Source organism: Antechinus flavipes, chromosome 4 (assembly GCF_016432865.1).
Source record: "Antechinus flavipes isolate AdamAnt ecotype Samford, QLD, Australia chromosome 4, AdamAnt_v2, whole genome shotgun sequence".
In the NCBI taxonomy this organism is placed as follows: Eukaryota; Metazoa; Chordata; class Mammalia; order Dasyuromorphia; family Dasyuridae; genus Antechinus; species Antechinus flavipes.
This window is the reverse complement of record NC_067401.1, coordinates 25,774,970-25,802,852: the sequence shown is the minus strand read 5'-3', so window position 1 is coordinate 25,802,852 and position 27,883 is coordinate 25,774,970. Positions and strand designations below refer to the sequence as shown.

Sequence of the window (27,883 nt, the reverse complement as noted above, 5' to 3'; positions counted from 1 at the left end):
TGCCTTTCCTTTCTACCTTTGCTGAAGCTAGTCAAAGTGACGAGGACAGCGGGTGAACTTAGAGAAGGGTCCCAGAAGACAATGGGCTTACTTTGTCATCTCCGAGCCCACAAACGAATTCTGATGGCTCCATCCAAGCGCATCTATCTCTGGTGTACCTTGCCTCTATGACGCTCAGACCTCCACTCTCTTCTCTGAGGAAGGTGACTCAGAACAGCCAGTTAAGTCTCTCACCAACTCGTCCCACCACTAACCCTCCCCAATCTCCAGGCCAAAACAGAGAGAAGACACGGCTCGGGTTTTTCCTCATGTTTTTATTAAGAATAAGGCATACCACAGTCACGCTTACAGCACAGGGCTCTAATTCTGTGGGTGGGTGGGTGATCTGAAGAGAATATACTTTGAAAAGCACTGGATTGAAAAAGCCCAGCACCTCCCCGCCCTGTGTTCTTGGGCTCTCTTCCCATCAACCTCCTGCCCAAGGGGAAAGCCAGGCTTACTTTGCCCCCCACCATCTATGTTACCCAATGGCTTCCTACTTTCACCAAATGGGCCGTCCCAAGGGGAGATATGGACCTATTTCCACTCCCCCTCCAGCCCTAAGCTAGGTGAACTGTACCTTTTGAGGGTGGGGCTCTTTTGAACCTGGTATGTTTCCCAAGGAGGGAGGGAATTTCTGTCTCTATTGATCCCTGATCAGAAAGGGGAGTCTCTATAGGTAGAGGAAGGAAGAGGACAGAGTTCATATTTCTAGCCTGAAAATCTCAGACCCTGGGCGCTACCCAGGTCTGAGAATGGAATGGGATGGGATGGGAGACACTGGAGATGAGAGTCCTTGCCTCCCGGACAGATGGGCCAAACTACTCCCCAGATCCCCTCGATTACTTGGGGACATGACCCAGTTGGACTCCCCTCCCCTTCATGTTAGCACTAAAGGTACTTTCTGTGGGGATCAAGGCAACCTGGGTGCACCATCATGACTGGGTGGAGAGTAAATTGTGTGGCATGGGGAAGGTTTTACAATGGGCATTCCCTCCCACTGGGGAGAGGTGAGGGCACAGTGGGCTTCGCTGAGACACCTGCCCACATCCCATCTGAGAACACCTTGGCCTAATGTAGGATTTAATTAATTAGTCCTCCCCACGGGATGGGAAAGAGAGATGAAAAGTGCAATTTGTAGTTCATAATAAAATGTCAGCAGCATTTCAAAAGCAGAGAAAAAAGGGAGAGGAGGAAAAGCTTAGGTGCTCTCAGGTGCGTCGGGGCCGCAGCTCCCTGCCCCAAGCCAAGAAGTGGTCTCGCTCCTTGGAGTCTTTAGTAGGATGGCCCTACCCAGATCCTCACCTTGCCAGGCTCATATAACTCTAGCTTGTGCTATGCCCATGCCTGAGGGGAAGGGGAAGCACCTGTAAACAGACCTTCCAACCTCAGTAGGGCAGAGTGAAGGAAGCCCTTCCCACCTCCCACCTTCTCCCCATCCTCATCCAAGGGGTAGAAGGTAGGGCTAGGGAGGAGGGCCTGCAGGAGAGAATTAGGGATAAGGACACAAGAAAGATGGAGTTAGAATCTGGTGGACTGGGAGCTGGGGACGAGATCTTCCTTTTGACTGATCCTATCAAGGCCCTGTTCCCGTACAGAAGAAAAGAGTATTTGCTTTGTTGTCGGAGGGCCTCTGAAGCTACCTACCAGGTGGTTCTGGGTAAGTCATTTAAACTCTACAGGATTCAGTTTCCTCCTCTGTAAAATGAGGGAGCCGGGCTAGCTGGCCTCTGAGGTCTGATCTATGATCTCTTCCCTCTATGATCAATCTTCTAGTTGTCCCCTTAAGAGTGTCTCTGGAGGTAGAATTTCTGGATAGTTGTCAATTTGGCATCCCTTCCCCAGGAGTGGTCAGTCAGTTAAGTAGCATTTATTAAGTGCCTACTATGTGCCAGACACTACTCAGTGCTGGTGATATCGGTAGTATGTCAGAGTGTGGAGATTGATTCCTTTCCCATATCTTCTGCTTCCTTCCGCCTCAGCTGAGTGCACAATGACTCTCCTCCCCCAGCTTCCCAGTAGCCACAGCCTTTCATCTGGGGATCTCTAAGCACCCTGCAAATGATTAAGTGTTATTATCTCCATTTGCTGGGAGGGGGAGGGCATGTGGAAGAGGCAGGTTGGGAAGCCCAGATGGGGTCATCTGAGGAGAGGCTGGCCAGGCTAGATGGTGGCTTGTGTGTGGGTGCAGGCTCTCTGGAAAGTCTGGCACCTTGGAGATGAGGAGCCAAATCAGGAAGAAGAGAAGAAGGGCTAGTGCAACAGGGCTGAGGGAACAGTGGCTTTTATTAGCTGATAAGGAAAGTCCCCTCCTCACTGCTACAGAAGAAAAATAAACTAGTAAAGTCACTCCATGCTCCCCTGGGAGATGGAAGATCTTGTGTCAGTGGCAAAGGAAGAACACCTGAATTTTCTCTTCCTCCCCCTGTCTCAGGTCCCAGCTAAAGGACACAGAAATGACACAAAACTCAGAAAACAGAGTGAGGCTGGGCCCCAGAGAGCATGTGATGGAGACCATGGAAATAAGACTCAGATGAAAGAAAACAGATTCTAGAGCCTGGAAAAGACAGAGGGAGGAAAGGAAAGGACTGGGCTTAACCAGCCTGTGAAGTTGCAAGCCTTAGCAGTTTCATTATCAAAGCAGGGGAAGGGGAGCAGATACTGTGCCAAAAAAAGGGACTCTCAAGGGCCCCACAGCAGGGATGTAATTTTGCGGGGTCTGTAAGGGGGTATCTTAGCTAGACTCCCCAAAGGATCGTGTCACATCAGGATAACTGCCTGTTGACAACTGTCTACATGTGCTCTGGGCTTCTATAAGTGCACTGGGGGTAGGCCTTTGCTTGCTCAGGACTTCCTATCCCCAGGAGAGAGGGAGCTGTCCAGGCTTTCCAAGAGAACCTTTGTGGAGACTGATTGCCAGGGACCAAGCTTCCCAATCTCCCAGATTTGGATAAAGGAAAAAATCTTTTTCAAAACTTCCCTCCTGAGGAAATTAGGTGTGAATATGGGGCCCTTCTGGTACATCTCCCTCAACTTGAATGTCTCTGCCCATCCCTTAGCCCAAAGAGCTTTTTCAGACCCGTGTCCTTTCCCCCTTTCCCATCTTCCTTATCTTGAACCAGAGACCCCCCTCTACCCCTCCTATTCCCTGCCTTGACTCTGTCCTACCTCCCAATTTCTCCAGCACCCAAGTGGATTCTCTAGGATGGATGGGAACAGGATCCTGAGTTCATGTTCCTGTTCCCTCCCCCACAAAAAGAAGATGAATGAGAAATCAAAATTATTTTGGAAAACAGAATAGGCTAAAGCCTGTTGGGAAAGCCGGGGACTGTGGATGTGTGGCAAAGGTCTTGCTCTTTCCTCCCACTTCCTTCAAATCCTCTTTTCCAGCTCCCTGGAAGACTGTTCACAGGCACTTAGGGCTCAATACAGGATCTACTAGGGGGCTGGGCTCTTCCTGATCCAATTCCCAAGAGAGAGGGATTCTCCCCTTTGTTTGGAAGCAGGAAAGAGGAACCCAAAGTAGGCAGAGAAAGCAAGGGAAAACAGAGAAAAGTGCCTTTCCCCTATACTATTCTATTATCTTCCCAGGGATTTGTAAGAGATCCAATGATTGCCCCTCTTGGTTCTGGGGTGACAGCTGGGGAGAAGTCCAGACAGTTATGGCCTGTAGCTAAAGAACCAAAAATGGGCCCCCAGACCCATTCCATGGTTGAGCAGCATAGGCTAAGTTTGCCCTGTGTACATTCATGTCCATTCCACTCCCATCCAGTCACCCAGCGCCCAGGGAGGAGGCACCCTGTGTATTTCTCTCCCCACTGCCCTAGGATTGGCCTCCAGCCCCCCCTTTTCCTGAATTTTACTTTCTCCTAGTTCCAGGAGTAGGGGAACCTAGCAGGCCCTGCAGAGGCTGGGTTGGAAGCTGAGGCTGTACGCATCGGGGAGTGTCTCTCTCTCCATCCTTTACTTCCTCCTAATTCCCAATTCCTAACATAAGCAAAATGGACATCAAGAGATCTAGCATCCCCACGGGGAAGGTGTCTCCTGGATATTTAAAGTTGGGAGCAGTGGGGCAGGAGTGTTGTAAGACAACTTTGAGGACCCCCTCCCTCCCCCAGCCCCACACCTACATTAATGACTCGGTTCCCGGCAGCCACCCCTCCCTTCGGTCAAAGCCAACTAATTGGGATGCAGCTGAAGCGAGTACCAAGGAACAAGGCCCCAGAAAAGCTCCCAAGGTAACCTGCCCGGTTCCCATTCCCAGCTCCTCCTACAGCAATCTGAGAAGGGAACTTCCCCACCTGGCCCCAGGGGGGCCCAGGGCAGCAAAAGCTGAAACTGCAGGAAAGGGGGCCCTCCCCTCCCCTCAGCTCCACCTCACCCACTCATCCTTTGGGAGTAACAAGCTCAGAAACAAGTAGCAAAGACGCCAACTAGGTGGATTCTTCTCCTTGGGTCCCCTGAGGGATGTTAGGCTTGGGGTGGGGTGGGGGGGTGCCAAAAGGGGGTGGGGGTGGGGGTAAAGTGTTCCGTGCTTGCTTGCAAAGCTGATGCAAAAGGGGATATACTCACGTTCTCAGGGGAAGCCTCGGCCCCGCCCCTTCTGCAAAATAGCTGGACTGGCTATGGAGAGGTCTGCCCTGCAAAAGGGGTGCGGGAGCCATGCAGGGCGGAGAAGGGATAGGAGAGGGCAGCTCCAAGGTCTTAGGGACAATAGAGACGGCAAGATTTGTCCTCCTTTCTCTGGACAGCAGCCTTTTCCCTGGCTCTAAAGGCCCAGAAGACCATTTGTCCGCAACTTCCCCCGTCTTTCTCCTCCCTGCCGAGATTGTCAATTTACTCCCTGCGACCTTCTCCCTCCGACCCTCTCACTGGGAAGGGGGATAGATGAGATAATATAGATAAATAATTTCCTTTTTACAAAAATGTGCAATTATTCTCCCCATCGTCCCCCTCCCCTCCTTTTAAGGAGGGACCTGGTTGTTTCCTTCCCAAAGGGCAAAGGGGCATCGTTGTGAGCGGAGGGAGTTAAATGGCCAAGTTTCAGAGAAGACTGTTAATATAAAGGATGAGTGGGGTGGAGGAAAGCAGGTCCCTCCATCAGCTCCCCCCGTCCCTACTCAGTTACAGGCCCCCCCATTTCCAGCCTCTACTTGGCTCAGACCCTCTCTGACTTCTCCGGGCCCAAGCAGGGCGCCCGAGGCGCTTCCGGTGTGTCTCCCCTCCCGGGTCAGTCCTGTGCCAGGGCTCTAGCTTTCGGCCTAGGGGGTGACGTCCCACCCGGTCCGCCCCGGGGTGGAAGGGGTCCCGTCCCATCTCGCTGTACCCCTGCCCCCAGCCTCCTCCCTACTCTAGGTCGACAGTGCTATCGGGGCTGGGGGCGGCCGGCCGCCGCCCGGGCGGACTCTTGCAGGAGCGGGGCTGGGTGGGGGCGGTGGCATCGGGGGGCTCCCGGGGCGGGGGCTTGCGGGGACTGGCGCAGGTTGGGGGGGCGCTGTCCCGGGTCTTGGGTCGCGGAGGTCTGCGGGCGTTGAGGAAGAGGGCGGGGTCGGGCATGGGTTCGGGCTCGGCCTCGTCCAGCCTGCAGCCCAGCTCCCAGGCAGCCCAGTCCCTGGCGCCGCCCAGGACGCACGGTTCGGGGAGCAGCGACAAGGGCGGGGGCGGCCGGCGGGCGCGGGGGCCGCGTTTCCTGGCCCGGCCGCCGTCGGGCTGCGGAGCGCGGTCCCGGCTTCCTCCCGCGGGGGCCGCCCCCCCGGAAGCTGCGGCGCCCCCGACGGCGGCCGGGCCGGGGCCGGGGACGGCGCGGGGCGGCCCGTGCAGCTTCTGCCGGGCCGCGTGCAGCTGGAAGGCCAGGTAGGCGGCCGCCTCGCTCTGCTTCTGCAGCTCGGTGCCCAGCACGGTGGCCCGGTGGCTGCGGCGGCGCAGCTCCTCCAGGAAGCGGCGCTCCTTGCTGCGCAGGCTGGAGCGCAGCGCCCACACCAGCGCGTCCCGCTGCCGCAGCTCCCGCCGGAGCTCGCCGTTGCCTCGCTCCCGCGCCGCCAGCTGCTCCTCCAGCGCCCGGCACTTGGCCTCCAGCTGCCGCGACGCCTCCTCTGCGGGACGGGACGGGAGGGAGAGCTGAAGGGCGCCCGCCGGGCTACTCACGGACCCAGGCCGGCTGTTCCCACAGCCGCCCCCTCCCCCCCCAAACCCAGCTTCATTCTCTCCACCGTTCCTCACGTCGTTCACCTAGCCGCCCCCCATTCCTTCCTTCAGTCACCCACCCCTCCTTTCTTCTGTTCCCTCACCCACCCATGCAACATGCATTTAGTAAGCCCCCTGCTTAAAATATTTATTGAGTCGAGAGCAATGATGCAGTTGAATGAGGCCCGGGAGTCAGAGGCCTGGGCTCAAAGTCTGTCTCTCTTGCTAGTTGTGTGACCCTGGACAAGTCATTTTCCTGCACCTCAGTATCCTCGTCCATAAAATAGGGAGAAAAATAGCGCTCACTTCCAGGAGGGTTATGAGGATGAGATCACACACATACACACACACACCACATGCACACACAAAAATAAGTAAATATATATTCATATATGTACATGGGGCCCAGTTGGACTAGGTAGTCTCTCAGAGACCTTCTCGCTCTAGATTTGCATTCCTTTCGCACTTGTGAACTTGTTTTTGAAAATATTTTGATAACTGTTTCAATACAATCAGTTTTCTTTATAATGATGTTTTTAATCTCCAGCATTTCAAAACATGATTTTGACAAGGAGTCCGTGGGTTTCAACAGTCTGCTGCCAAAGGGATCCAGGACACATACACACACACACACACACACACACACACACACACACAGAAATTAAAATAAGAACTCTCACTGTAGAGTTAACTTAATAGCTGTGTGATTTTGTGCAAATCATTTTGCTCTTTCAAGATTTCGTTTCCTCCTCTGTAAAATGGGGAGGACTTCATGCCCTTGGACTTCCCTTCCAGCTCTAGATCAGTGAAGTTCCCACTCCAAGGAAAGGGCTGAAGCCTCAGAAAGCAGAGCAAACTATTAAGTTATTATTCGTAGAAGTCATTTCCCCCTTTTTTGGCCTCTGTTTCCTGTTTTATAAAATGGTGAGGATCAACTAGCTGCTCTTTAAGGCCTCTTCCAGTTTGCTGTCTGTGGTTCTGTGACAGTTTCTGTCCTAGGGGTTTCAATAAACATTTAGGTCTGGGTTCAAATTTCCCCCATGTGGGAGACTTACTACCGGTTCCCGGAAAGTCCCTGTGACCCCACCTCTAGGTTTGTTATCCTCATACGTGCTCATTAATAACGAGCATAAGCACCGAGAAATAGGAGATGGAGTGCTCCAACTCCAGCCCTGACTTGTGACCCTGTGGGGTTGAGAGCAAATGACTTCATCTCTCTGGGCCTTAGGCAACTCCCAAGGTTTAAACAGATGGATAAATCATGGCCAGATGGGGCATCTAGGGTGGAGAGAGTTCCCTCACCAGGAGTTCCCATGCCAACAAATCTCATCATACTCAGGTGAGAAGCAGCTTTAAGATGTTCCAAGGCCAGTGCCCACAATAGCCCCCGTGAAGGAGGGAGTTTTAAGTATTAGCGTCACCCTCACAGAATGAGTCAAGGAGCATTTATTAAGTGCTTACTGTATGCCAGGAACTAAGTGAAAAGACAAAACTGAAACAATCCCTGCCCTCAAGGAGACAGCACATACCAAGTATATATGGAGCAAAGGCACTGTGTGTGTATGGGGGGGGGGGGGGAGTAGGGAGGGAATGGGAAGGGGTGGGGGCGGCAGTAGCTGGGGGAACCAGCTGAGCTTTGAATGATAGTAGAGAGTAAAGGGAACAGAGATGAGAAAGGGCTGCTTTTCAGTGGTGAGGGGCAACCAGTGCAAGGACAGAGATGTCATGTGTGTCAGGAATAGCTGGGAGGCGGGGCTGGCTGAGCCCCCAGGGTGCACGGCTCTGGGGACTGGTGTGTGTGCAATAAGTCTGGGAGAGATGGATGGAGCCAGCTTGGGAAAGGCCATAAATGCCACACGGGGAATTCTGGATCTTCATTTACAGTGAGAGAAAGTGCCTGCTCAGCTTAGCCCAACCTTCTCGTTTTATAGATGAGGACACTGGGCCCAGAGAGCCTAGACTTGCCCAAGGTCACAGGCAGGAAAATAGCCGAGATGATGCTCAAACCCAAGTTCTTGCAACAGCCCCAGCCATTGCAGAGGGCAGAGGGCCTGGCTTCAAGTTTCTGCTTTTCAACTCAGGACCTGTCACTTAAGTCACTTAATCTTTTGGGACTAAATTTCTTTGTAAAATGACAGAGTTGGCCTAGATGTCCCCACAAGGCCTTTTTAACCCTAGAGCTATGATACTACTTATTATCTGTTTAAGCTTGGCCATAGCTCCCCTAGTCTCAGGTTCCGGCTGTGTCAAGTGAGGGGCGAGACTAGGTGGCACCAGAAGCGTTCTTGAGTTAGATTTAGGAGCCTGCAATTGTTTGCTTGCTTTCTTTCCTCCTTCTCTTCCCTCTTCTCTCCCTCCCTCTCTCCCTCCCTCCTTTCCTTCCTTCCTTCCTCTGCCTCCCTCTCCCCCTTCTTTCTTTTCTTCCTTTCTCTTCCTTCCTTGTCTTTCTTCCTTCCTTCTTTCTTTCTTTCTTTCTTTCTTCCTTCCATCCTTTCCTTACTTCCTTTTCTTTGTCTTTCCTTCTTTTCCCTTCCCTTCTTTTCTTTTTCTTTCTTTCCCTTTATTTTCTTCCTTCCTTCCCTCTCTTTCCCTTCCTTCCTTCCTTCCTTCCTTCCTTCCTTTTTTCCTTCCTCCCTCCTTCCCTCTCTCCCTTTTTCTTTCCTTCTTCCTTTTCTTTGTCTTTTCTTTTCTCCCTCCCTTCCTTTTCTTTTTTTCCTTCTTTCTTTCTTTCTTTCCCTTCCTTCCTCTTTTCCTTCCTTCCTTCCTTTCTCCCTCCCTCCCTCCTTCTCTCCCTCACTCTCTCTTCTTTCTTCCTTCCCTTTCTTTCCCTACCACAAGAGAATGGCTTTATAGAGTTGTTGGGACAGAAAAATTGTTCTATTTGGTGCTGAGCTTTTCAGAATTAGCCAGGCTGGTCCTCACACAACATACATTCTATTCCCGGGTCTGTAATTTAAATCTTTCGGAGAGGGCGAGACCTGCCCAAGCTTGTGTTCAGCTGGCATAATTTTGAAAATCCAGGGTCACCCCTAGGCCTCTGAATCACTGATGCTGAACTGAAAAAACATCTTTGAGATCATCAGATCCCATTGTTTTTATGGGGGAGGAAACTGGAGAACCAGAAAGGTAAATGGAAGAACCTAGATTAAAATCTGTTTTTTGGTTCCAAATTATTTTGCTGCAACAAGGTGCCACAATCAGGATTAACCTAATAATAGCTAAAGGTTTGCAAAGTGCTGTACAGATATTGTTTAATTAAATGTACCCTATTAATTCAATCAATTCAACAAACATTTATTGAACCCATACCATATACAAGGAACTGAGTCAGGCATCAGGGATACAAAGAAAAAAAGCAGTTTCCTTGCTGGTAAGGAACTTACATCCTATTCCTAAATGATCCCTATTCCTGGAATATCTTCTTTCCCTCTCTTCACCTGTACAATCTTTTTAAAGTATAACTCAATTCCTGCCTCTTTCAGGAAGCCTTCCTAGATTGCCCCTCAACAACCTCTCTCTTTAGATTTCACAATGCACTTTTTTTTAAATACTTTTTAATATTTCCTACTTCTCCTGACTATGTTGAGAGAATGAATAACTTTATTCCTCTTGAGGAGATTTATAGATGTCTATTCTTATTGTAATAGTAATAATTTAAATGGATCATAACTTTGTTTAAAATGACAGAATTCCATCAGGCAGTCCCTTCCCAGTAATCCCAGGCTGAGCATCCTCCTAGTCTGCTCCTAGTCTGGGGAAACAGTAAGGTCCAGCATTAGGAAGGTAGTCTTTATATTGTCAAAAGACTTGAGTTTGAATCCTGACTCTTCTTCTTATAGCCCAAATGACCTTAAGCAGGTCATTTCTCTGTTCCACTTTTCTTCTCCCTGAAGTGAGATGATTGGACTAGATGGAGTCTCTCAGGTCCCTTCTAGCTCCAAATTTGAGTTACAGGTTCTTATCTCTGGGATCTTTCTCACGATCATTCTCTTTCTCAACTTCCTTCCTCAAGATACCTTCCAGACTCCTACTTTTATCTTTCCAGTTTTCTCTCTCTTCCCTCTCCCCTCCTCCCAGGACAATATTTATCTATATTTCTGTATTCTCCTGGGTGGGGGATGAGGTTGTCCTTATGAGTTGAGAATAGGAGAATGGATTCAAGTCCCAGCTCTGACACCTAAGCAAGTCCCCTCTTCTTTCTCAGTCTCAGGATGTGGAAAAGGATGCCTTCCTGACTCCTGGTCTCCCCTCTCTCCCTCTCTTTCTTTTACTTTCCCTCCATTTTTCTGTCTCTCTCTGTCTCTGTCTCTGTCTCTCTCTCTCTGTCTCTGTCTCTCTGTCTCACTATGTGTATGTCTTTATCTCTGTCTCTCTTTCTCTCTCCTCTTTTTCTCTCTTTGTCTCTTTTCTCTTTTTCTCCCTCCCTCCTTCCCTCTAACTCTCCTCCCCTTGCTGTTTCTGTTTTTCTTCTTCCCTCCCTCCCTCTATCCCTTTTTCCATCTGTTTCTCTCTCTCTCTTTCTCCCTCACCCCCAGTCGCCATAGAATCACAATTTGAAGCCAATCTCCTGTCAGAATCTAGAAAGACTCCACTGTTGCCAGAAAATAGCCGACTCTTAAACTGACTTTATCCTTCAGGCTTTAGCTGTATGCCCCTGGGCATTTGACCTCTTCCTCAATCAATTTCCTTATCTGTAAAATGCAGAGAAGCTTTTATCTCAATAGGTTGCTGTGGGTAACCTGTAAAATGCTTTGCAAACCTTAAAACTACTCTATAAATTCTAGTTATTATTATTGTTATCATTAATAATAATAACAATACAACCCTTCAGTTTTCAAAAACAGCCCTGGGAGGTATTGCAAATACTACCGTGTGTGTGTGTGTGTGTGTGTGTGTGTGTGTGTGTTTAGTTGGACATCTCTTCAGTATAAGGAGTCCTGATGGGCAATGTTTGCATTTCCCATGATGGGGGAAAGTGGGATTAGAGATTGAGGTAGCACATGAGTATGGCTGGTAGGCGGCAGAAGGGAGGGATGTGGCAGATCATCGAGGGCCACTGTGGTGGTGGTGGGCGGCATTGTGCTTCCACCTGGGGGGGGGCCTCAGAAAAGTAACTAATGTTCCTGGGCCTGGATTTCCCAATTTTAAAAGGAAACCGCCATGATCAAAGACACAGAAAAGTACAAAGTGTTCTTGGGGAAGCGGATATTGTTCTTTTTGGCCAGAACATACCTGCCTCCCTGGGCAGAAAATCTCTGATAAATGAGACCAACTCTAGAAATGATTATTGGGGCCAGAAAACATAGAAGGAGGAAACTGACTAATCCCCTACTGCTTTCTTTCCCCTCATTTCTCTGACTAGCGCACAGAAGGATCAGCATTAAATCAGCCAGGAATGGTTTTAAGTTAGTTCTTATAGACCAAGGGGCTGGCCTAATCCTGACTGACAGCTTAGATAGCCAATGATAGGGACAGAGGAACAACAGCTACTTAAAACTCCTTGCTTCATCTTCTAGCTAACATTTTACAGCACCTACTGTGCCCTAGGCACTGTGCTAAACTTTACGGTTTTTTTTTTTTTTCTCATTTGATCCAATACTAGGAGGAAGGTGCTACTGTGATCTCCATTTTCCATTTGAGGAAACTGAGGCAGGCAAGTTAAGTCTACACAATAAGTCACACAATAAATGTATGAGGCTACATTTGAGCTCAGGTCTTCCTGAGTCCAGCATTCTGGGAACTGCATCACTTTGTGGGGTAAGGCGTTTGCTGCTGCTTGGGAAATTGAAGCAAATGTAACTGAATTCTTAGATTTTGCCTAAAGTCTTCCTCGATACTTTGTAAGTAACTCAACTTACAATAAGTAACTCAACTTACACTAAGTAATTCAACTTACACTAAGTAATTAACTTACAATAAGTAACTCAACTTGCAATAAGTAACAATTTATAGCATCCTCCATGAAGGAGAATAAATAGTGGCTCCAAGTTTTATAGAACTTGGTGTTTGTAAAGGAAAGGGGGAAAAAAGACATTGTATCAAACCAACTCTTGTAGGAAAAAGGAAAAAGCAAAGAGTTAATCACCTACTGTGTCCCAGGCACTGTGTTAAGAGCTGAAGATACAAAGAGAAGCAAAAGAACAAAAACAAAAACAAACAAACAAACAAAAAAAAACAGCCCCAAACCAAAACGAGCCTGGACTTTAATGGGAAGAGCACATGTAAAGAGTTAGCTATGTACAAGATACATGCAGAGTATGTGGAGAATGTTCTCTGAGAGAAAGCACTAGTGAGAGTTAGAGGGGCCCAGGAAAGGCTTGAGTAGTCTTTGAATATCAATCTGAGGACTCTGGGCTTTATTTGCTCAGCAATGGGGAGCCATTGAAGATTGTGGTAATAAGGATCTGAACTAAAGTAGGAATGGAAATTAAGAAGAGGAAACAATCACTGGGTGTGAGCTGAAAGGGCTTGAAAATGAGAACTTGAAGGACTTGTATTGGATCACACAGTTAATAAGTTAAAAAACAAATCCAAAATAAGCTCTGATTAGGAACCAGGTCTTATAATTCCCAGCCCCAGTTCCTTTATGCTAGCTGTCTCTCCCTTCATTACTCTTTCCTTGTTACATGTGTACTCTTTGTTCTCCTATTTTCCTATCGCACTAAGCCCTTTCTTTGAATTCAAAGTCTTGTCTCCTACTTCTTTGTTTGGATCTTAGTACCTAGCACATACTGTAGGCACTAATTTAAAAATAAATATTATTTATAAATGTTTATTTTAATAATCATGGCAAAGACTAAGGGCTTCACAATTACTGTCTCATTTGATCCTAATAATCAGTCCTGGGAGGTGAGTGCTATTGTTGTTGTTCAGTCATTTCAGTCATGTCCTATTCTTTGTGATTCCATTTGGGGTCACAGGTACTAAAGTAGTCGGCCATTTCCTTCTCTCAGCTCATTTGACAGATGAGGAAATGGAGGCAGATAGCATTAATGACTTATCCAGGGTCACATAGCTATTAAGTGTCTGAGGCTGGATTTGAATGTATGAAGATGAATCTTGACTCTAGGTCCAGAGCTTTATCCACTGTACCACTTAGTGACCCCAATTTACAGATGAGGAAACTAAGGCAAACAGGTTAAGCCATTTGCTCAAAGGCACAAAGTCAATAAGTTTTTGAGACTGGATTTGAGTTTATCTCCCTGACTTCAGGCCAGGAGCTGTAATCACCAATCAATTGATAGATTGATTTCCCTACATGGTCCCATGTGGTTCCAGGCTGACTTGGAAGTTCCTTAGAACAAAGGGTATTTCCTTGCTCTCACCTGTATGTGGGACTATCTTAGGGAGAGGAGTCTGGGGGTGTCTCTAGTGAGATGATGCTACACATGGCTGCCGCGTCTCCTTCCCCCCCAATCTGTTCAATGGCCTTGGCTTGCTGAGGTCTAGACCTTCAAACCACTCCGCCCCTCCTCCCCCGAGGCAGTTGGGGTTAAGTGACTTGCCCAGGGTCACACAGCCATGACGTGTTAAGTGTCTGAGGTCACATTTGAACTCGGGTCGTCCTGACTTCAGGGCTGGTGCTTTGTCCATTGCGCCATCTAGCTGTCCCAAATCACTTTCAAGCAGTCTTTTCAACATTCTATTGTTCTCAGCGGCCTTGTACTCTACCCTTAGACCCCCTGGCTCTGATAGGTGAGTTTTCAGAGCCTCAAATATCCATGACACTTTCCCAGGGTCTCTTCAAGTGCACCCCGCCCTTTCCAAAGGGGTCTTTATATGTGATCTTTTAATAGTGTTAGCTCTTAGCAAGTATTATATATTGCATTTTGTGTCAAGCACATAGTAAGATTTTAATAAATGCTTTACATATATATATATATATACATATATCTGGGACAGCTAGGTGGCACAGTGGATAGAGCACTGGGCACAGTATCAGGAAGACTAATTTTCATGAGTTCAAATCTGTCCTCAGACACAGTAAATGTCTGGATAAATCACTTTGTTCTGTTTCTTCAGTTTCCTCAACTGTAAAATGAGCTGGGGGGAGAAAATGGCAAATCCCTCCAGTATCTTTACCAAGAAAATCCCAAATGAGGTCATGAAGATGTCTTTCATAATTGAAAATTTGATTTATCTATCACACAGCAGCTCCAAAACTGAGGCTGGATTCCTCATTTCTTTCTTCCTTAATCCCTAGGATTAGCCTTTACAGAAGGCCTGGATAGAAAAAAATCATTTATTAAGTGCCTTCATTTAGCCAAACTTGGAACTAAACTGGGAATATAAATTCAAGAGCACAGATTGTCCCTACCCTGAAGGGCTTTACATTCCGAGGAGAGTCTGGGTTAGAAAGTTTAGAAAGTGCCAGAGCTCGTGGGTGGAACCCATAGTTCACTCTGCTCCCTGAAGCTATGTCAGAGTTGATTTGATCAACCTTTCAGAATTGGGGGGTGGGGGGAGGGTGTGGATGGAGAAGATGGATGGAGAGGGGGGAAAGGTATTTGGGCTTTTCTGAAATAGTTTGGGAGAAGCTGTCAGAGGCTCTTACCCTGGGTCAAGTTTCTGATAAACCTGATGGAGCATCCCAAGGAATTAGGCCAGAGGGGATGACAGGATAAGGGACCACCTGCAGTGTGTGCTCTGGTTCCCACCTTCCTTTCTGCCCCTGCTACACCTTTCTCCTCCCCATCCCCCTTCACCTTTTACCTCTCGTTGCTCATATGGGTCTACAAACCCATGTTCTCTGAGTGCATATAGGAAGCAGAGATTTCACACTCTGCCTTGGCTCTCTGGCTTAACCCCTCTTGTACCCATTTATAAAATAGGCGTATTGACATCTGTCACATCTACCTCACAAGGTTGTCAAGTAGCTTAATCGAGGGCGTGGAAGTCAATCACTTCCCAAACCGTAAAAAACAAAAACAAACAAACAAGCAAACAAAACCACGTGAATGTCCCTTGTTTTCTTGCCTAGATCTTCCTTTTGTCAGACAGAATGGGAGTCGTCTGTAACTCCTAGTGTTAGAGCAGCGAGGTGTTTGCTTGGTATTGCTCATCCTTTGCTCTCCAAGGGGACCATGACTTCAGGGAGGGATGCCATGACAGGCAAGTGAATTGGTTTTAAGTGAGTGCAAAGTTCCCAGCTTCACTTTCTCCTCCCGAGCCATCTGGGTCCAGGGGGAGGACTCCAGAGGGCCCTAGAGGCAGTAAAGTTAAAATCTTTAACTGATCTGTTTGACAAAGGCAACACCCATTCAGTGATTAGGGCTAGGTAAACAAAACAAACAAACAAAAAAATGAGACAAAGAAAGGCCTTTTTTTTTTTTTTTTTTAATACCTAGTCAAAAGAAAAAAAAAAAAAAAATCCAGTCTGGGAGGGAAAAGCTCAGAGTCTGTGGCCAAAACAGAAAATTCTATTTACTTTCACTCTTGTCAATCAGCACCCAAACAATGCCCGAATGGGGCTTGGCCTGGGGCTCGATCCATGGAGAGCCAGAGTGATTGGAGTTTAAGACTTGGCCCTTAGAAAAGAAAACTACCAGGGGCAGCTGGGTGGCACAGTAGATGGAGCACCAGTTCTAGTCAGGAGGACCTGAGTTCAAATCCGATCTCAGATGCTTAAGACTTCCTACCTGTGTGACCTTAGGCAAGTCACTTAACCCCAATGCCTCAGCAAAAAAAGAAAATAAACTGCCTGGTAAATCTCAAGGTATGTTGGGAGGTTTCAGCAATAAAGAAAAAGAAAAGTTGTGAAGGAGAAGATAGGAGATCTACCAAGTCTGTATCAGAGGTCAAACTTGAAGCCATATCCTTCTGACTCCTGCTTACTGTAGTGTAGCACTGTGCCTGGCACACAATAAGCGCTTAATAAATGTCGAATTGCCCCACTTCCACTTTTCTTGGTGTGTGATCCTGCACTTCTCATGTGCTAAGTAATTTCTAAGTTGCAGAAAAGGTGCCATGCTTCCTCTGGGATTTCTCAAAGGAAGTCAAAGGAATCGTTCATTCAGTCCCTATCTACCCAATTTGTTGTTTAGTCATTTTTTTTTTCATTCGTCTTCATGAGTTCAAATCCAGCCTCAGACACTGACTAGTTGTGTGACCCTGTGTTCCTCAGTTTCCTCAGCTGTAAAGTGAATTTGAGAAGGAAATGGCAAATCACTCCAGTATCTTTGCAAAGAAAATCCCAAATGGGATCACAAAGGATTAGAACCAAGTGAAAGGACTGAAAAACAACAAATCAAAGGAATGACCAGTGCAGTTTCAATCTCTATGTAAAGTGAGTTCTTCTCCTAATCTCTAATTCTTCGGTGGAGGAAATTTACAACCTTGTCTCCAGATAAAGATCAGTAAACTCAGGACCTGGTCCTCTCCCACCCATTATTTTTGTAATGCAAATCTACCCTCCACACAAGGTTTCCCTTTGGATGTTTAAATACTAAGTTTACAAACAATGACTTAAATGTCTCTAACTTTACAGAAAGGTAAATTCTGTGAATTCTTTTATAAATTGAAAATATTTTAGCAGCAAAACCACCTCCATTAATTTGGGATCTCTATATGACCAGATTCCTAAAGGATAAATGCCCTATCACCTGAGGAACCAAATATGGTAAAGGAAATCCCAGAGGATTGCCCCCTTCTCACTCAACCCAGCCTTTCCATTCAAATTCTTTACCAGATGCTAAAACATCTGGAGAAAAAGAAAACCATTCTTGTACTTATTTTATTATTCTATATAATGCCCTATGTAATACCTGATACCTCAAAATATTAAGAATCCTGGACTCTTTTCTCTTTCTAGATTTCTCTTTCTTATTTGACCTCAACTGGTTCTCATGGTTTCAACTATGGTCTAAACAAAAATGGTACCCAGCTTTTTTTTTTATCCAGTTTGGGCATTTTTCTTGATTTCCACTCTCATTTTTTAATCCAACCTGAGTATTCCCTCCCCTCTCCTCCCTCCCCCCCCCACCCCGCCCCGTTCTAGTCCCTTATCTCCAACTCCAATTGCTCATTGGACATTTTCAACATTTGTAAGTCAAAGGTAATTACTATGTCATTATCTCCCCTTCTCCCTCCAACTCAATCAAGTCCTCTGACTTCCCTGTCTCTGTTGCGGACATCACTATGCTTCTAACTACCAGGTTCAAAACATTAATGTCATCCTTATTTCTCCCTTTCCCTCATCTCACATATCCAATCAGCTACCAAGTCATCTGGATTATATCTCCATAGCATCTCTCTCTTTCCTTCTTTCTTTTCTCATTTCCCTCCCTCCTTTCCTCTTTCCTTTCCCCTTTCCTTCCTCTCTCTTTCCCTATCTCTCCTCCCTCCCTCCATCCCTTCCCTTTCTTTCCTTTCTTCCTTCCCTTTCCTTCCTTCCTTCTTTCCTTTCTTTCTTTCTCCTTCTATCTAAAAAGATTGAATTGGAATAAATGCCCTCTCAAGTAAATTCTTTTTTTTCCTTTCGTCCTTCCCTTTTCCCCTTCTTCCTTTCACACAGTCACCATCTTGGTTCAGTCTCTTATCACTTCTCATTTGTTGAATGATTGATTTGATTGGATCTTTATTTCTGCCCACCCCCTTTGCTATCTTCTTAGGGACTGCCTTCTTACCTTGCTGGTCTGACTGTGACTCTTTGGTTTCCAGGTCACGAGTTAGTTCTGAGGAAAAGAAGAAAGAAGTTATTTTTAGTATGTTTGTGTACCTGTGCACATTGTTGGGGAGTGACTCCTCAATCTCTAGGAGTAGAGATTAACCCCTCTGAGAGGGGGCTACTGGAAAAGGTAAGATAAGTACCTGTGTCTGAGCTGAGTCTCTAAGAGCCCTCAGCCCCTCAGATGCTCATAAGAGAATTAATTATACCTGGAATTCAGTGCTACTTGGTGGAGAGTTTAGTGCACTGTGAGCATCATATTATGCAGGTGGAGGATAGATAAAGGTAATGATAAGGAAGATAAAGAAGAATTGAGAATACCCAGCATTTGAGAAGTATTGTAAGGCACTGCAATCCCTATCACTTCTGAATCAGATCATTCAACTGAAAAGCTAGGGGTCAGGCTTCAGCAATATGTTAATCCTAGCATTCTCTCTGAGAAGGAAGGCAAGGAAGGAAGAAAGGAGAGAAGGGATGAAGGAAGAAGGGGAAATTAAAAGGAAGGAAGGGAGAGAGGGAGGGAAGGAAGAAAAGAAGGAAAGAAGTAAGGAAGGAAGAAAAGAGAGAAGAAGAAGAAAGGAAGAAGGAAAAAAGAAAAGGAGAGGGAGGAATAAAAAAAGAAGGCAAGGAAAAAGGAAGGAGAGATACAGAATAGAGAAAGGAAAGAAAAGACAGAAATCAAGAAAGAAAGAATGAGCCAGTCAGTGCCACATAAAGTAATACTATTTAGGATGTTTTCCAGAAAACCCTAGAAATGATTGGCAGTAAGTGGCAATAGCTGGGTTTGAACTCACAGTCCCCTGACCCCAGATGCAGCTTCTGGGGGCCACACAGTGCTCTCTCCCCGGCTCTCTGCTGTGAGGAGCTGGGAAGCTGAAGTTATGGACAAATGGAGCAATGTGAAAAAAAAAAAGTTCTGCTTTCTGGGAGCTTGCAGTCTAAAAGAAGAAATAAGCTGTGTTTACAAACAATAGCTAAGGGAAGGATTGAGACAGTCTAAGAAAATTGAAGCGCAGAGAACACTGCCCCCCTCTGGGGACATCGGGGAAGAACATCGTGGTGGAGGCAGCAGCAGCATCAGGAGCTCCTAGAAAGAAAAATCTCATCATGATAGGGAGTATTCATCTATCACTTGGAGGTTTGCAAAGTGCTTTGGAAATATCTCATGTTATCTTCTCAGAAACCTGTTTTCCGGATAAGAAAATTCGGGTAACAGATTAAATGACACAATTAGGTCTTCCCCATCATCCTCTGCACAGACAGCTGCCTCTGTAATGGAGAGCTGATTATGAGGTGGCTCCGTGTGCAGCAGTTAGAGCACTGGCCCTGCACTCAGGAGGATCCAGGTTCAACTGTGGCCTCGGATGCTAGCTGCGTGACTCTGGCCAAGTCATTTAAGCCTGATTGCCTTTAAAAAAAAAAAAAAAGATGATTAATGGGAAAGGTGGATGGGTTTTGTTGGTGTGAAAGGTAGAGAGAACTATATTCCATTTTTCAGTGGACCCATTAACTTCTTCCCATTCCAAGACCTCGAAGGTGTCCTATTTATTGAAGGGAGCAGGGCTGAACAAAACAGCTTATTTTATCCCATTTACCGCTGGGAACTTCTGGAAAGGGTTAAGGTTGGGGTTACAGGGAGAAGACTTGGAAGAAAAACAAGGAAAAATCAATCCCCAGTTGCTTGTGGGTACAAGGGGGGAGGGGATGTTAGGGGCTGGAGAAGGACACAGGCTTCCCTCTTACTGCCACAGGTTCCATGATCAGTCTGGTTCTAGTCAGTGAGTGTGGGGAGGGGGAGAAAAATAGGGATAAGGGAAGTTGGTGATAGTACAAACATAGCCCGGGTATTCCCCAGGGAATGGTACAGGAGGAGAGTGGGAGCCTTGGGAATGGGTCCCAAGGTCTCTGAGGAGGGAATTACTTTCCCCACCCATTATGAAGAAGTGATAAACTGGCTACCCCAAATCTAGCTGGCTCATGGAACCTTATCCATCTCCAGATCAAATGCATTTTGTCTGGTTATAGAACCGGCCTCCCTGACATTAGTGAGGCACCTTTCTTCTGCCCCGAAGACTTTGGCACAAACCTCCTGGTTGTAGAACCAGCCGGGACGGCAGTCAGAGGAACAGGGCTGGCACCAGCTATAGATGGCTGATTTCAGTTTTCTCTGCTGTAAAGGGAAGGCTTTGGTCTCAGTGGCTGTGCCGGTCCATCCCAGTTCTAACATTCAATGAATCTAGGGGAGATGCTCGTGCTCCCTGCCTTTTATCCCATGGGGCAAGGTGTGGGGGGAGAGGATCCAATGGTCGCAAGGAGATGTAGGAGATTCTTTAAGCCGTGGCTCTGGCATAACCTTTGGCTGAACCCCGGTGCCCACTTGGGATGCTCCCCGCAGCTCTCTGCTATGGGAGGCTTATTCCCAGATGAGGGGCCCTTGGGCTTGGATACCTTCGAAGCTGCCTCTCAATGCATCTGCACGGAGCTCAGGTGCTAGGCTATGGAGCAGAAGGGCTAAGCCATGCACTCACTGTGCAGGCGGGAGGGAGGGTGGGAAGTGATGCCCATAGGTCAGGACTGGCATCTTCACTTATCCCTCCCCATCTTCTTCCAGGACTCAAGGATTACCTTGCCTCCTTCATCTGTGTCTACAAGGACCAGTGATCATAAATCAAAAATAATAGGTGTCCTAGTTCAGCTCACTTGGAAAAGACTTTTATTTCTTTTTTTTAAATCATAGCTTTTAATTTTCTAAAGATATGCAAAGATAGTTCTCAACATTCACCCTTGCAAAACTTGTGTTCCAATTTTTCTCCCTCCCTTCCTCTCCCCTCTCCCCTAGACAGCAAATAATTGGAAAAGACTTTTCACTTCAGATGTGAGCTCATCTATAAAATGGGTATGTTGGATTAAGCCATCTTGGAGATAAGGGAGTCTAGTAGAAGTAGTGTAGTTGGTAGCATAGTGGATAGAGCATCAGGCCCTTGTGACCTTAGAAAAGTCACATCACCCTATTTGCCTTAAATTTCCTCATCTTTAAAAGGAGCTGGAGAAGGAAACAGCAAACCACTGCAGAATCTTTGCCAAAAAAACTTCAAATGGGGTCATGAAGTGTCGGACAGGACTGAGCACAACAGCAACAACAGCATGTTCTCCAAGGTCTTCCTCTCCTGCATCCTTCAATTCCCTACCTCCCCCTCACCTCTTCTCAGCTCTTCTCTGATTTTTACTATGTATTTATTCCTTCGCCCTTTTCTGTCTTTCTCTGCCCACAACTAACTGCCCATACTCTGGGATGATCTCACCTCAGCTCTTTCTAACAGGCTGGGGCTGGAGGCTGCTCCCCGGCCAGGCTTCTGACCCTGTCTCACTCAGTTATTTTTACCTTAATCGATAAATGAAAGGCTGAGAAGCTGAGAGAGGGAGAGAGGCGGGGCAGGGGGTGAAGAGAGTCAGCGACAGAGACAGAGAATCAGAGACAAAGACAGAGATACACAGGGAGAGACAGAGACATAGAGACTGATACACAGAAATAGACAGAGACAGATACAGACACAGAGAGAGAGAGAGAGAGAGAGAGAGAGAGAGAGACAGACAGACAGACAGACAGATGCAGACAGAGAGAGAGCGCGCCCAGTTATCATGGGGGAGATGGAGCCATGGTGGACAGCTCTTGCTTCTTTTTTTGTTTGTTTGTTTTCTTTCTTTTTTTTATACCCAGTGTTCCTGCATGACCAGGCAGTGACAGAGGATTTATATTTTGCCAGGACAAGCTCTTCTCCAAGGAAGAGAAACTTGTAGCCTCATCCCTCTTCTTCCTCCCTAGAACTCCCCAGGGCCCGAATGGAGAAACTTAGGCATGTTGTCACTAACATCGATCCTTAAGAACATAGCCTGAAAGAAGGAATGAGGAATCAAAAAAGAAATTGGCAGTCAGGAAGTCCAAATGGAAGGGGACACCTTGAAAGATGATGGCTTCTCTCTTCCTGGAGGTCTTCAAGCAGAGACTAGATGACCTCTTGTCAAGAATACTGTGTAGAAATTTCATTAGTAAATAGCTGATCCTAGGCTGCCGTTGGGGTCCCTTCCAAATCCCAGGTTCTCTGATCTAGCTCTTGTGATCTTGGCCATGTTTCCTCTCTCTAGGCTACAATTTCCTTCTCTGTAACAAGGAGATTAGACCAGACTGGTTTCGAGCACCCACATTCCATGCTTCTAAAGGCTCGATCAGAGATTCTTCTCCAGAGAATCTGGAGAAGACTTTCTCCCCAACTGACCCTCCCTCATTTCAGGCTGTGGTCCTGAGAGTCTGTATTTCTAAATACACACTTGCTTCAAACAGGGGACCTGGGAGCTTTCAAGAGGAAGGAATAGCTTTAATGAAGGAAAAGGCCCTTTTTTTTTTTTTTTTTGATAGCCCTGGTGGAGTAAAAGCTTTGGAATCTCCCAAAAATTTCACAAGCTCTAGGACTGAAAGGGAGCCTAATGGTCTTCTTCTTTAACCCTTTCATTTTAGGGAGAAGGAAACTGTGATCCAGAGAGGTCACATGTCAAAGTGTTCTTTTCTATCCCAAAGATGCACTATTCATTTGCAGAAAAAAATGGACAAGTCGTCTCTGGCCAATTGTGAGAAAAGAACTTAGGGATGTCTCAAACTTAAATGAAGTTTCAGGAAAACCTTTAAAAATACAATTAATAATACAATCTTCCAGTTACCTCTGAACTGGGGTAAGTAGGAGTCAGAGTACCTGGTGATTATCTTGACCCATCTTCTTGATAGATCCAAGGGTATATATATATCACTAACTTGGGCTGCAATGCACAGAGATCAATAGGGATTTGAATAGGCCCTGGATCTGTGAAATCACTGTTTATAGGGAACTGATTAGTGAGGGAATTCCCACTACCAAGACAAGTGAGCACTTTCTTTGCAATTTATAGTCTTGGGGAGTCTCTGAGGGACTAAGAGGTCAAGTGACTTGACCATCATTATACAACTAGATGTGGTCAAAGTAGGTTTTGAATCCAGCTCTTTTAGACTCCTAGACTCTAGCTACTATGCAATGCTACTTGATTATAGAAAGCAAACATCTACATAAACTTGAAGGACTTTGAACTCTGACCAAAAACAAAATAAAACAAAAACATATCAGTGAAATCTGATGACAAGTCTAGATATGGTCATTACCAGGAAGTCAATCACCAGGAATGACTTTTTACTTTTTTTTTTTTTTTGGCCATACCTATTAATGAAGATAGTTAAATCTTGGAGGGTTGGGCTCGGCTTTGATCGGAGGGTGTGCCCACACCCGTGAATCCTGCAAATATCATAAGGTTGTAACCTTGTGAGGAAATTGGCTTTTCTCTACAGGAGGGAAAGAGGAGGTCCAGTTCATCCATCATTGTTTAAAGTTGCTCATTTAGCAGAATGATGGTAGGGAGAAGTACTGACTCAGGACATTGGATGGGAAGGACCAGAAGGGCCTCAGCTTTGAATGAAAAGAAACATCCAGAATTGGGTCTAAGTGCTCTGGGGAAAGGACTCACTGACTCTTTTTTCAAGGCGGGATGACAGATCAAGTCGATAGTCCGTGAAATCTGGGCAGCTCAGATCAATGATGTTTTAGCAGAAGATTCCCAGGGTTTGCAAATAGATAATTCAGTATTCTGGACTCAAATTCTGGTTGATACTGACTGCCTGGGTGACATCAGACAAGTTCAGGAGGATAGAGCAAGAGCTGCTTTTTTTGTCTTCATAGTATTTTCTACTCCTCTCCTCACCAATTATCAAGGATTTTTTCACCTAGGGCAAAATTTGGAGGATGGGGAGGGAGTGAAGTATCAAATATGATGGTCAGGTAAAGGGGGTGTTGGCAGTGGTTGGCTATCCAAAGGATGGCTACCAGTCAGCTCTGGAGAAGGGAGTGACATACTCTGGGGAGAGAATCAAGATTTCACCCTATTGATGTGGATGAAAAAGTCATTCCTAGGAAAGGAGTATTATGGAGCTCTGAAAGTACTATGGAAAGCCCGGAAAGGGAGTGGCAATGTATATGATGGTTCAGGCAAATGGATAAAGGGGAAAGAAATAAGCATTTACTAAGTGCCTACTATGTGCCAAACATTGTGCTTACACTTTATTAATATTTAACATTTGATTTTCACAAGAATCTAGCAAGGCAAGTGCTGTTTTTATCCCCATTTTATAATTGGGGAAACTCAGGCAAACAGCTATTAAGTGACACAGCTGGAAAGTTTCTGAGTTTCTGAGTTTGCATTTGAATTCATATTTTCTTGACTTCAGTTGCCAGAACTAGCCACCTTCCTGGAAAAATATGAATCGTGGAGATGGTGGTGGTCTCTAGACTGCTAAGGAGTTGAAGCGTACTCCACTGGGAAGAATTGTAACCCTAGCTCCAGATAATGTCTACGCCCTGGAATAAATCCCTGGTTGGCCCATTCTTGGTTTTGCTCCTCCTTCCTCACTTCTTCTATTTACAAGCTACAAACTTTCTTTCTTCCTAGCTCCCGTGCCCCTGCCTCTTTATGTAATAGAGAAACATAGGAACAAACCTTTCCATTTCTTTTTTATTCCATTTCATTTCATCTAATCTTTTCATGCTCAGAGACTCTTCTGTGAATGGAGGAACTGTCCATACCAGTTGTCTCCTCGATTTGATGGCTGGAAACATCTCCTCCTGAGGTTCCTGAGCAGCTCAAAATTTCTGTTACTCTAAGTATCTTAGTGTGTTGGGGTTTAGAGAAGAAGCCATACCTCTGTTCTTCCCCCTGTCTTTCTGTATTTCTCTGTCTCTCCTTTCCTGGGAGCAGAGATGAAGAAATCTGTCTAGTTCTATACATTTATCCATGGCCATTCTGTCAACTTTAATCTCCTGTTCTACTTCTATCTGTGATTTCCCTCTTCCTTCCAACCATATGCTTCACCTCTCTCTCAATATCTTTCCCTTTCTTCTTCAAATCCCTCCCTATTCCTATTCTTTTCTTCTTCCCCTCCTGCTGTTCCACACTCCATCTCCATCATGACTCAAATTCGTTCCTTCTCATTTTCTCCTCTTGAAACCTCTGGTTTTCTTAAACACTCATCCCAGGAGCCACCTTCTGCAAAAAGCCTTTCTTCACTCCCTTAGTTGCTTGTTCCTTTTCTTCCCACAAATATATGTTGCATGGTAGGTGGTTTAGTCAAATGCTTATGGCAGGGGACACAGTGGATAGAGCACCAGCTCCTGAAGTCAGGAGGACCTGAGTTCAAATCTGACCTCAAATACTTAACACTTCCTGGTTGTATGACCCTGGGCAAGTCACTTAACCCCAGTTGCCTCAGCAAAAAGAAATAAACAAACAAATACATAAATAAAAATGCTTATGGCAGGTCTTATAGAGCTTTGGACTTGGTGACAGGAAGACCTGGATTCAAACCTCTGTTACATAATATTTATGTGGTTTTGGGCAGCTCATTAACCTTGCTAAACCTCAAATTTGTCATTGGCAAAATGAAGACATTAGATTCATTGAGTTTTAAGGTCTTTTCCAGTTCTGAATCTATGATCTATGATTTGCTTCTTTTACCTTCCTCTCTACTTCTGTCCCCTCCCTATTTTCCACTCTCATCTCCTTTTTCATCCCCTTCTCTTCCAATCATCTTCCTTCTCGATCCTCCTTTCTCTTTCTCCTCCCTTTTTCTCCTTTCTTGCTCTTTTCTTCTATCTTCTCCCCTCTCTTTTCTCTTACTTTCCTATATCTTCCCCTCTCCTTCATCTTTTCTTCCTCTCCTCTCTATGTTCTTCCCCTCTTTCTTTTCTCTTCCTACTTCCTGTCCTCCTTACCTTTCTTTCCTTCTATTATCTCCCCTCTCTTCTTCCCCTTTCTCTTTCTCTTCCTTGCCTCTTTCTCTGAACTCTGTGCATCTGATCCTAGGGGAGAACTGAACTGTCTCCCTGCCTCTTGGCAAACGAATGTGTGTTGTAAGGCCTTTGGGGAAGGGGGTGGGAGGAAGGTGCCCTCACCTGAGCAGTGCTTCTGCAGGCGCAGAATCTCCAGGTGCAGATCTCGCAGCAGCTCCATCTGCTCCTTCTTCAAGAAGGCAATGTGCCGCTGAACACTCTGGATCTGGTGCTCCAGGGACATAGTCTCCATCGCAACCCCGGCTCAGGCCCTGCCTGGGGAGGGAGATGGTGGTAAGATACACACACACACACACACACACACACACACACACACACACACATACACACACACACTCCTTGATCCCATTAGCCTTGGTCCCCGCTCCATTCTTCAGTCTCCCATTTCCACACACCTGTACTGGGTCACTGTGGTCTCCAAATTGAAGTTTCATTAATAGTTCTCTTGGGACCTGAGCTACCCCTCATTGGATTCCCTTCAGCCTTTGTGGAACAGAGGACATGAGTTTGAATCCTAACTCAGATATTTATTAGCTGTATGACTCTGAGCAAGTCAATTACCCTTTCTCAGCCTTAGTTTCTTCACCTGTAAAATGGGGACAATAGTACATAATTCATAAGTTGTTGTGAGGATCAAAGCATCTTATATAAAGGTCATCATCCTCATCATTAAATCCTTCCCCTCTCGATAAATTCCAGTGGATCCCATTCCCTCTGGAATCCTGTTTGGTATTTAAAGCCTTTCACAGTCTTGCCCCAGCCTGCCTTCCCAGCCTTAGAAAGCATTACTTCCCTTCCCGCACACTAAGCTCTAGCCCCCCACGCCTCCTTTCTGTTCCACGTGCAGGACACCTGGGTTTCTTTCTCTGCCTTCGGAATGCCTTTTCTCCCCTCCCCTTCTTTGTTTCTTAGAATCTTTAGTTTCCTTAAAAACCCGGCTTACTTGAGACCTATGTGAAGCCTTTCCCAATGCTCCGAGCTGCTAGGGTCTCCTATCTCAAGTGACCTTATTCTCTATATAATTATTAACGACTATGTTGTTTCCCCCGATAAAATGTAAAGTCCATGAGAGTAGGGACCGTTTCATCTTCGTCCTGCCAGTACCCAGCATGGTGTCATAGGTGCTTAATGAATGGGGTGGGGAAAATCCCTGCACAGCTATAGATACAAAGACCAGCAAATCCACAGCCCATTTTCCTGCCTTTTGCCCTCCTCATCCCTCCAGAAAGACATAGAACATCAGTTGCCTCCCTGTCATCCAGGGCTCAGTGAGTACCAGGGTGAGGGGCTTCATGCATACTGGATTACCTCCCATGATTCCCCATACAAGGCTTCTTAAACTTTTTCCACATGTGACTCCTTTTCACCCAAGAAAATTTTACATGACCTTGGATATATAGGTATATAAAATAGGTACATGATGGACAGCTAGGTGGCACAATGGATAGAGTGGTAGCCCTGAAGTCAGCAGGACCTGAGTTCAAATGTGATCTCAGACACTTAGCACTTTCTAGCTGTGTGACTGGGCAAATCACTTGACCCCAATTGCCTCAGGAAAAAAAGATTAGGTACACAAACTTTACTGATAATAAATCATAATTTTGTGACCCTCCACATTCAATTATAAGACCCCATATGGGGTCGCGAATCCCAATTTAAGAAACTGGGCTCTATATCCTTGTCTTTTCTCACACTATTCTCTATGATGAAAATTCTATCCTATCCTTTAATGCCCAGCTCTGGTACTATTTCCTCCTTTGACTCTTTTCTCCAATCATGATTTTTTTTTTTTTACCTAACTCCTTATATTATCTTCTACTCTTAGTATACATTATTCTACATTATAAGTGTGTGTATGTGTGTGTGTGTGTGTGTGGCTACCTTTACTAGACTGTGAGCTCCATGACATCTTCTTTATCTTTGTAGCTTCCCTAGTGCCTGTTATTGTTTCCATGAACTTTGATGGTCATGTACTTCTATGGATACACGGTCTCCTTCACTGATGTAGATTGCAGCCCATATGTGCCAACCCATTCTGTGGGGCTTTTGTTTTTGTCCAATTCCTCGAACCAGTCTT

At 46.1% G+C, this 27,883-nt stretch overlaps 1 protein-coding gene across 1 annotated transcript; it reads right to left on the bottom strand.

Moving 5' to 3' along the window:
• Positions 1 to 294: 294 nt before the first annotated feature.
• CCDC92B (coiled-coil domain containing 92B) lies at positions 295 to 26,043 on the bottom strand. Its single transcript, XM_051996488.1, has 3 exons — positions 25,909 to 26,043; positions 17,847 to 17,894; positions 295 to 6,131 (listed from the first exon to the last, which is right to left on the bottom strand). Exons 1-3 carry the CDS (start codon positions 26,036 to 26,038, stop codon positions 5,386 to 5,388), a joined length of 924 nt encoding a protein of 307 aa, XP_051852448.1. The 5' UTR covers positions 26,039 to 26,043; the 3' UTR covers positions 295 to 5,385.
• Positions 26,044 to 27,883: the final 1,840 nt, after the last annotated feature.

Bases quoted from the DNA above. Each gene is read 5' to 3' on its own strand.
- CCDC92B (XM_051996488.1), bottom strand. From the start codon at position 26,038: ATGGAGACTATGTCCCTGGAGCACCAGATCCAGAGTGTTCAGCGGCAC. The intron at 17,895-25,908 runs GTGAGGGCACCT...TCTTTTCCTCAG, and splicing joins CCTGCAGAAGCACTGCTCAG to AACTAACTCGTGACCTGGAA. The intron at 6,132-17,846 runs GTAAGAAGGCAG...CCCGTCCCGCAG, and splicing joins GTCACAGTCAGACCAGCAAG to AGGAGGCGTCGCGGCAGCTG.